The 9,456-nt window shown below is 33.3% G+C and overlaps 1 protein-coding gene across 1 annotated transcript; it reads right to left on the bottom strand.

The window, feature by feature from the left end:
- Positions 1–6,179: 6,179 nt before the first annotated feature.
- Positions 6,180–7,480, bottom strand: LOC141674792 (uncharacterized). The gene is made up of 2 exons (XM_074481494.1): positions 6,671–7,480; positions 6,180–6,569 (listed from the first exon to the last, which is right to left on the bottom strand). The coding sequence occupies exons 1-2, from the start codon at positions 7,478–7,480 to the stop codon at positions 6,180–6,182; spliced, it is 1,200 nt and encodes a 399-aa protein (XP_074337595.1).
- Between the last annotated feature and the right edge of the window lie 1,976 nt (positions 7,481–9,456).

Below are 9,456 nucleotides of genomic sequence, written 5' to 3'. Positions count from 1 at the left end.
TATGTGTTTTTTTAAAGATAGTGATAAAAAATACAAAGAATTCATATATGAAATTTATTTAGGTAGTGTTAGTTAAGAAATGTGTTTTTTTGCCTTCTGACATGTAGCAAAGTTGGTTAAAGGGCGAAATAACCCTGGTCTTTTTTCTTTGAAATTAATTATTGCTACTCTACAAAATCGGCCGTCCTAACTTCACCCAACCCTACCTTCTTTTTCACCCTTTATACCTATATCTATCTCCATATTCATCTTCATCTTCTCCTTTTATTCATTTTTTCTTTAATAAAATCGAGATTTGTTTTACAAAATTCGAAAAATCTATTACAATTCTTCACTTTAGTTTTCAGATCTACTAAGGTAAGAGTTTGGATTTTATAATAAAATTCAGTTTTTAGATTCAAAATCTCTGATCTAACAACATATTACAATTTGGTGTTATTCAGAGATTTTTGAATTTTGGGTTTTTTTCATATTGTTCAGTTTAAGTTATTATTTGTGTGTTTGATTGTCTCGCTTTATGCGATGTGTCTCGTTTTGCGCGATGTGGTGGTTGTGTTGAAAATGAATTAGATGGTGTATTGGGAGATCTGGATATCTCTCATCAACAACACTTTCGGCAGGTTTATAGCTGATGTTCGGCAGGTAGATAGTTGGGGTGTGTTTGGAACGGTGGTAAAAATCACATGTGCTCACCTCTCACAAAAAATATTTGTTCATAATATGAGGCCTATAAACTCAGTTGTTGCAACTAAGTCCTCTGAACATTGCAATATCAATCGAATTAATGTGAGTGTAACACCCCAATTAAACAAGTAGAGGTTACACAAGATAAGTTTTATTTATTAATGGAAGTAAAAACAAGCTAAACATAATTTATTAAGCTAACAAAAGTTCAAAAGATCCAAAATAAAGTTGTCTAACAAGATCCAAAATAATATGGAATAAAACATGTCCTTGACTTTATTTTCAACCAGATCACTCATCACACCCCCGATTTACCCCCGACTACCTGTGGAAAGAAATAAATATAAGTGAGCCAAATACCCAGTACAAATTTATCATTAAAAGATAAAGCAAGAGAATATATTTGATTATAACAATTAGCCAAGAAGATGAGTAATATGACAGTAATTATTTAGAATCAAGGAACAAACTAATCCAAACAAAATCAAAGAAATGGCTGAGAACAAGTAAGGTGATTATTAATAAGGGCATCTTATAAAATCTATGCTCGCTAGTAAACAGCAATCAAAGCACAGTGCAAATAGTCCTTCTCCCGTTATCCCCAAGAAGGACAAAATGAACAGCACCAAAGACTGCAAAAACTCCATGTGTCTCGTCTGTGATTTACCCACACAGGTAAGTTTAAGAGCCCATAACAAATTATTACAAAGTGTTGCCAATAATATTGAAAATAAAAGTTGCATGTGACAAATCAAGTATACTTATAGGCAACATAGATCAAAAGTGGTTAAGCAACAACAGGGATTAAAGATGGCTGAGCAAAAATTAACAAGTGTACATATACAAGATGTACGTATACAGATGATCACTATCTCATGCTATAGTATAAACATTTAACTAACAAATAATCTGAATAATATACAAGCCGGTTAATAAAATATAAAATATATTTTATTAATTTATAAAAGTAATGTATAAATCTTTAAGTATATAACTTTATAAAAGTAGACAAACTTAAATTATACATTCATTTAACATATTAAATTATAACAACAATTTAAGAAAATGATAAAAATAAATATAACATGTTCTCTGTTTATCATACTGATAAGATTATCAAATTCACTTCTGCACATTAATACTACAAAATTACTTACAAATTTTAAATTATTATGCCCAAGTATTAGATACTATAATTAATAACATATTGGTTAAAAAACAATGAGACTAAGGTAACAAATATGTTATGAGGAAAACATAATAACATAATATGATTGACAAATGTAAACAATTTATAATTTTAGATAAACAAACAATCAATTATTAATTACTTAACTTAATTAACATAATATTTTGACTACATATGTCCTGTAAAATAAAATATTTTATATATCATTAGTCCCACAAATACATATTTTGTCAATTTTAATAATCTCAATAAACTAAATCTTGTGAAAATAAATTTTATTTTACAAATATTTTTACATATTAATAAACTAGCACAATATAACATGATAATTATTGTAAACAACTCACACACATAACTAGTAAATTATAATTAACAAAACTAGCCAGACACTAACAATATCAAAATATACCATATCACCCAATTAAAAAAATGTAAAAATCTGAGAATCATATAATTTCTTAAACCAACTTAATGACATAAAAATTAAAAATAAAAACAACAGGGAACATGACTAATTAGATTACTACTAATTAAACATCTTGTAGCCGGTACAAATAACAATTAATCAATTAAATCAATTAAACATGCATTAAATAATAACTTAACACAATATATAAACACATAAACAAATAATATAATTATTTGATAAAACTTATCTGAATTTAGAGCCAGATATAAGTATATAAAAAAATATATACAAATAGTTATAAACGTGAAAATAAAAATGACTAATATTAGTATACAACATAAATAATAGTCATTAAATTATGTGGTGATTAAATTTTTAACTAAACCTCCACAAGGTGTACACTTCTTTGAAACTTTTGGTAAGGCTTAACCTAGCTTCCTTGTGAATCTCTTTCTCCTCCTTTGACAACCTTAAGCGCGACACTCTAACCAGTTAATTCTTTTATGACCTTGTGGGAGTTGTAGGCCAAAACTTTCTTTTCTATGCACCACCTCTTCTCTTGCTAGTAAGTTATATAATTCTACTGTTAATAGTTTTCATTTCTGTTGGCTTTCATGTCCAATGAGATAAATTTTGAGTCATAGCACTAACATGGTGACTCTGTTTATATAATAAGCAACTCTAACAAATTATGAAACCGTTGTCCATAATTTTCTCCATATTTTTCCACATCATCTCCCCATTAGCTGTTTAAAAATATCTTATCACGTACTTAGTAGTTTGACTTCAAAAATTAAACAACTAAAAGATAGCTTACAAATTTAAATTTTTAACAACCAATTATCTAAATAAAAAATTCTCCATAATTTTAAATTCTAAAAATAATTAATCAAATATTTACTAAATTATCGCACCAACAATGTAACAAATAAAATATGGGGTATTATATTCTTCCCCCCTTAAAATAATTTCGTCCTCGAAATTCTAGTGAAGTACCTGATTCGAAGAGGTACGGATATCTTGCGCGAACTGAATCCTCAGTTTCCCAAGTAGCTTCTCGAACATCATGATTTTCCCATAAAACTTTAACAAAAAGGATCGTGTTCTTGCGCAACACTCTTTCCTCCCTTGTCAATATAGCTTCAGCTTCTTCTTCACAAGATAAATCTTCACGAAATGCATCTAAGGGATACTGAACAACATGATTAAGATGATATACATACTTCCTCAGAATCGATGCATGAAACACATTGTGCACCCGTGACAATTGTGGCGGTAAAGCGACTCTATATGCCACCACTCCAACCTTCTCAAGAATCTCAAAAGGTCCTATATACCTCGGACTTAGCTTACCCTTCTGACCGAATCGCTGAATGCCCCTCTGAGGAGATACCAAAAGGAAGACCTTGTCTCCTGCTTTAAATTCATATTCTCGTCTACCCTCATCAGCATAACTCTTCTGTGTAGATCGAGCTTGTTCAAGTCTTTCTCGAGCAACTGCTACCTTATCTGTAGTGACTTGGACTAGATCGGGACCCCCTGAAAGCTTTTCTCCTACTTCATTCCAACAAATAGGTGTTCTGCACTTGCGCCCATAGAGTGCCTCAAAAGGAGCCATACCAATGCTGCTCTGCCAACTGTTATTATAAGCAAATTCAACCAAAGACAAATAGTCATCCCAATTTCCATACCATTCTAATGCACTTGCTCGCAACATGTCCTCCAAGGTCTGAATTGTCCTCTCTGACTGCCCATCCGACTGTGGATGAAAAGCTGTGCTATAGTTCAACTTGGTGCCCCATGCCTTTTCAAATTCTTTCCAAAATCTTGAAGTGAATTTGGGATCTCGGTTGGAAACGATCGAAACTGGAATCCCGTGTAGTCTAACAATCTCATTCCTGTATAATAGCGTTAAGCTCTCCAAGTTCATGTTCTCACGGATTGCCAAAAAATGAGCATATTTAGTGAGTCTATCTACAATCACCCATATCGCATCATGTTTCTTAAAAGTCTTAGGAAGTCCTATGATAAAATCTATGCAAATATTCTCCCTCTTCCAAGTAGGTAACTCCAATGGTTGTAATAAACCACTTGGCCTCTGGTGCTCAATCTTCACCTGTTGACAAGTCAAACACTTCAAAACAAAATCGGCAATATCTCGTTTCATGCCACTCCACCAAAAGTGTTCGTTTAAATCTCGATACATATTTGTCTCACCTGGATGAATAGAAAACAGTGATCTATGAGCCTCTTCCATCAATTCCTCCATGAGTTCCTTGTTAGCAGGCACACATAGACGATTATACATCCATAGAATGCCATGATCATCAAAATGAAATCCTGGTTGCTTTTCAGGATCAATATTCTGGACAAAAGACCATAATTCTCCATCTCCATCTTGAGCTGCCTTAATCCTAATGATAAGACTAGGCTCAACATGCAAACTTGCTACCATACCAACCGTATCCCGATGATAAAACTCCAAACCAAATTTCTCAATCTCACGTTAAAGAGGAGGTTGTTGTGTCACAAACGCGGCTAAATTCTTAAAATCCTTTCTGCTTAAAGCATTTGCAACCTTATTAGCCTTTCGGGGATGATACTGAATGCTCACATCATAGTCTTTCAATAATTCAATCCATTGTCTTTGCCTCATATTAAGCTCTTTCTACGTGAATATGTACTTCAAACTCTTGTGGTCAGTAAATATCTCACACTTATCACCATACAAATGGTGTCTCCATATCTTCAATGCAAAAATGACGGCTGCATGCTCTAAGTCATGTGTCGGATAATTCATCTCGTGAGGCTTTAAGTATCTTGAAGCGTAGGCAATCACATTTCCATGTTGCATCAAGACATAGCCAAGTCCCTTCTTTGAAGTATCGCTATAAATCACATAGCTTCCCAATCCTGATGGTAGTGTCAATACTGGTGATGTCACAAGTCTCTTCTTCAATTCTTGAAAACTAGTCTCACACTCATCAGTCCATATGAACTTGTTGCTTTTTCGAGTCAACTGTGTCAATGGCATCGCAATTGTCGAAAAGCCTTCTACAAATCGGTGATAGTAGCCCGCGAGTCCCAAGAAACTCCTCACTTCTGTCACAGTGCTAGGTCTTGGCCAATCAGAAATTTGTCCAGAAAATCCTTGAATACCCTGTTCATTAGGTCCATGAAAACTGCAGGTGCATTTTTCAATCCAAAAGACAAAACAAGAAACTCGTCATGTCTGTAACGAGTCCTGAATGCTATCTTCGGAATATCACTTGCCTTCACTCTTAGTTGATGGTAACCTGACCGTAGATCAAACTTTGAAAAGTATTTTGCTCCTTGAAGCTGGTCAAATAAGTCATCGATCCTCGGTAATGGATATCTATTCTTCACCATGATTCGGTTCAACTCTGGATAATCAATATAGAGTCTCATCGAACCATCCTTCTTATTCACAAATAGAACTGGTGCTCCCCAAGGTGAAAAACTGGGTCTAATAAAACCCTTATCAAGTAACTCCTCCAGCTGTTCTTTCAGTTCTTGTACCTCTAACGGAGCCATTCTATAAGGTGCCTTGGAAATAGGTTGTGCATCTGGTAACAAATCGATAGAAAATTCTATCTCTCTTTCGGGAGGAAGACCCTCTAAATCTTCGGGAAATACATCTGAAAACTCACGAACAACAAGAACATCTTCTAATTCTGGCTGTACCTTGGACATGTCAATCACATATGCTTAAAATCCTTCACATCCATGAGCAATCATCTTCTTAGCCTTGATGGCCGAAATGAATTTTCCACAACCACTAGGCTTAGAACCCTGAAACACGAACTCAGGCGAATTGGAGTCCCCAAAAATTATTCTTTTTCCTGGACAATCAATTGTAGCTTTGTGTCGCTCCAGTCAATCCATCCCCAGTATGATATCAAAGTCCCTCATCTGAATAGGTAAGAGATCAACAAATAGTTCTCTATCGTCTACTCTAACTACACAATCAAGATATTGAGAATTCACAAGTATAGTTACACCTATAGGAGTGCCAACAAAAAAATCCGATATAAGTGCAGTGGATGCAATGTCTAAGTGTTTAACATAAGATGTAGAGATAAATGAATGTGTAGATCCAGTATCAAATAAGACTATAGCATTTCCATTACCGACAAAAAGTGATCCTGAAATGGTACTTGAAGTACTTGCAGCATCTTTTACAGTGATGGAAAACACACGACCGAAAGTCTTCTGGTTGTTTTTCTCTCCCTGATCTCTACGATCCCAAAGATTCTTTGGTGGCATCTGACAGTCTTGAATAGTGTGACCCTTCTTTCCATAATTGAAGCATGCTCTAGTAGCCCAATAGCAAGTGCTTCCTCCATGCATCTTTCCACAATGCTCACACTTAGATACTTCCTTATTTCCAGTTTGGTTGAAAGACCTCTTTTGCTCATTTCCTTAATTTCCATTCTTTTGCTGAAATTCCGAGTATTATACCTCTGATCATTTGGTTTGAATCCACCTGAAGACCCACCATTTTTCTGAAATCCATGTCGACGATCGGAAAATTCCTCTTCCCTTTTTCTTTTCTTGAGAAAGTTAACCTGATGAAGCTCTTGATCTCTGACACTATCAACAAAGGTATCCATGGATGTGTAGCGGTTAAAGATGATATGGTTGCCGATGTAATTCTTTAATGCCCACATAAACTTCATGATTTTATCCGCTTCTGACCCAGCCACATATCTCGCATAACCAGCTAACCTCTGAAATCTGACTTGAAAGTCTGCCACCGACTCATCATCTCTCAGAATAATACTCTGATACTCCCTTACATATTCCTCACGTATGCTGGCTGGAAAGTACCTCTGGCCAAACTGAGTTTTGAATATATGCCAACTAAGAGTATTTTCATAGCCAGGTGCATGCGAGGCTACCATAGACTTCCACCAAGTATTAGCATCCCCCTCAAGATGATATGTAGAAAATTGAGCCTTTTTCACCTCTGAATACTCCAAGACAATGAAATTTTTCTCCATGTGATATATCCAAGCTTCAGCATCCATGGGAGTCTTGGCCTCCTTAAAACAATTGGGTCTTTGCTTCATAAACCGATCAAACATAGTTTGACCATCTCGATCTTGCCCGTTAGCAGTGGGATTCTTCCCACGTTGAACTTCCCGCAACATCTCCATAAAAGTACTCCTATCCATAACAATCTACTGATTATCATTCCCCCCAATATTTCGACTACTACTACCTCTTGCCATCCTGCACAAAATTTTATGAGTGCACAAACACATATATCACAAAATCATAAATCTACCCGTATGAAGTCAACCCAAAACTCACAGGTCAAATCCTAAAGGACAGTCTACAGAAACTATAACCTAAGCTCTGATACCAACATTGTAATACCCCACTTAAACAAGTAGAGGCTACAAAAGCTAAGCTTTATTTATTAATGGAAGTAAAAATAAGCTAAACATAATTTATTAAGCTAACAAAAGTTCAAAAGATCCAAAATAAAGTTCTCTAACAAGATCCAAAATAATATGGAATAAAACATGTCCTTGACTTTATTTTCAACTAGATAAACAAGCTAAAATCTGGGCAGCACTCATCACACCCCCGCTTTACCCCCGACTACCCGTGGAAAAAAATAAATACGAGTGAGCCAAATGCCCAGTATGAATATATCATTAAAAGATAAAGCAACAGAAAATATTTGATTTTAACAATTAGCCAAGAAGATGAGTAATATGACAGTAATTATTTAGAATCAAGGAACAAACTAATCCAAACAAAATCAAAGAAATGGATGAGAACAAGTAAGGTGGGTACTAATAAGGGCATCTTATAAAACCTCTGCTTGCTAGTAAACACCAAGTAAAGCACAGTGCAAAGAGTTCCTTCTCCGGTTATCCACAAGAAGGACAAAATGAAATGTATAAAAAATTTCCCAAACAAACAAAATGATCATGATCTTTATCATGTCTCATACCCCAGAGACATGCTCGTATACTCACAACACTGATACGAGTTAGTGCCGTGAGCACCAAAGACTGCAAAAACTCCATGTGTCTCGTCTGTGATTTACCCGCATACAAATAAGTTTAAGAGCCCATGACAAATGATCACAAAGTGTTGCCAATAATATTGAAAATAAAAGTTGCATGTGACAAATCAAGTATACTGATAGACAATATAGATCAAAAGTGGTTAAGCATCAACAGGGATCAAATATGGCTGAGCAAAAATTAATAAGTGTACATATACAAGATGTACAACTTAACAAAATAAAATATGATAAGATAAATATGATAGGACAATAAGTACAATGGAAGAAAATATATTTTAAATGGAGAGAAATGGAGGATACTCGTACCTGAAATGAGTCTAAAATATTAAATCACTACCTAGCTCCAAATCAACTTCCAAACCAATCTATAATATCAACACAAATATAACTTATAAACGCCAAACTCTAAAACCCAAAAAGTAAGCTAATAAAATTATAATATTTTATTCATGCTATAGTATATAAACATTTAACTAACAAATAATCTGAATAATATACAAGCTGGTTCATAAAATATAAAAGATATTTTATTAATTTATAAAAGTAATGTAGAAATCTCTAAGTATATAACTTTATAAAAGTAGACAAACTTAAATTATACATTAATTTAACATATTAAATTATAACAACAATTTAAGAAAATGATAAAAATAAATATAACATGCTCTGTGTTTATCATACTAACAAGATTATCAAATTCACTTTTGCACATTAATACTACTACATTACTAACAAATTTTAAATTATTATGCCCAAATATTAGATACTATAATTAATAACATATTGGTTAAAAAAATAATGAGACTAAGGTAACATATATGTTATGAGGAAAACATAATAACATAATATGATTAACAAATGTAAATAATTTATAATTTTAGATAAATAAACAATCAATTATTAATTACTTAACTTAATTAACATAATATTTTGACTACATATGTCCTGTAAATTAAAATACTTTATATATCATTAGTCCCACAAATACATATTTTGTCAATTTTTAATAAATCTCATAAACTAAATCTTGTGAAAATAGATTTTATTTTACAAATATTTTTACATATTAATTACTAGCACAATATAACATGATAATTATTGTAAAAA

Source organism: Apium graveolens, chromosome 7 (assembly GCF_009905375.1).
Source record: "Apium graveolens cultivar Ventura chromosome 7, ASM990537v1, whole genome shotgun sequence".
Classification (NCBI taxonomy): domain Eukaryota; kingdom Viridiplantae; phylum Streptophyta; class Magnoliopsida; order Apiales; family Apiaceae; genus Apium; species Apium graveolens.
This window is presented reverse-complemented; position numbering and strand designations above follow the sequence as displayed.

What these genes read in the sequence shown, in the direction of transcription:
- LOC141674792 (XM_074481494.1), bottom strand. Translation starts at nt 7,480, where the DNA reads ATGGATAGGAGTACTTTTATGGAGATGTTGCGGGAAGTTCAACGTGGG. An exon ending in AAATAAGGAAGTATCTAAGT is followed by an intron (nt 6,570 to 6,670) that starts GTGAGCATTGTG and finishes CAAGACTGTCAG; the next exon opens with ATGCCACCAAAGAATCTTTG.